The 782-nt window shown below is 53.0% G+C and overlaps 1 protein-coding gene across 1 annotated transcript in view; it reads left to right on the top strand.

Moving 5' to 3' along the window:
- The first annotated feature begins 245 nt into the window (after window positions 1-245).
- Window positions 246-782, top strand: part of LOC106816487 (proline-rich transmembrane protein 1-like) — an 18,191-nt gene continuing 17,654 nt past the window's right edge. Inside the window, exon 1 of the mRNA XM_014821112.1 lies at window positions 246-475. Coding sequence (XP_014676598.1) covers window positions 329-475 — 147 coding nt within the window. The 5' untranslated portion in view covers window positions 246-328. The remainder of the gene's footprint in view (window positions 476-782) is intronic.

Here is a 782-nt window from a genome sequence, read left to right as displayed (position 1 = left end):
CCCCGCCGACCTACATGGTTTGGTCCATTCTCAACTGTTTGTGCTGCTGTTGGCCCCTAGGTATCGCTGCGATCGTCTACTCCAGCAAGGTGAGTTCCATGTGGTGTACAACNTGGACTATGTAACTCTACCGGTCCTGTAGTTGGAGCACAGGAGCTCCACTTACAGAGCTAGATGGACTATAGAGTTCGAGTCGTCGAGAATTTTTCACGAGGTCTTTGCTTGCGCGCGTGTTACAGAGGTTCCGTACGTGCGCCAACCGCAGGAGGAGTACCCACGTGACGATCCCTACGCCCCGCAACAACAACAACAACAACAACAACCAGGGATGCCGTATTCCCCACAGCAACCAGGGATGCCGTATCCCCCACAGCAACCAGGGATGCCGTACAGTCAACAGCAACCAGGGATGCCGTACAGTCAACAGCCTGGTGTACAGTATGCCCCCCAACAACCCGGCATGCAACAGATAGTGGTACGTACGATTATTTAGTGTGATCATTGTTGAGTCGCTCACTTCCTTTCCTCCCCTCCCCTCTCTCTCTCTCTCTCTCTCTCTCTCCCTCTGTGTCTCTGCGGGCTCTCTCTCTCTCTCTCTCTCTCTCTCTCTCTCTCTGTCCTCTAGCGCCTCCTCTCTTATCGTCTTTCCTCTAATTCCAGCCCCCTATGTTTCTCTTTCTTTCTCTCTCTCTCTCTCTCTCTCTCCACCCTTTTCTCACTCTTCCCTCTGTCTCTCTCGCTCTCTCTCTCCACCCCTTTCTCACTTTTCCCTTCGTCTCGAT

This window comes from Priapulus caudatus, unplaced genomic scaffold, assembly GCF_000485595.1.
Source record: "Priapulus caudatus unplaced genomic scaffold, Priapulus_caudatus-5.0.1 Scaffold1394, whole genome shotgun sequence".
Taxonomy (NCBI): domain Eukaryota; kingdom Metazoa; phylum Priapulida; class Priapulimorpha; order Priapulimorphida; family Priapulidae; genus Priapulus; species Priapulus caudatus.
The sequence above is the reverse complement of the archived record's forward strand: the minus strand, read 5'-3'. Positions and strand labels throughout refer to the sequence as shown.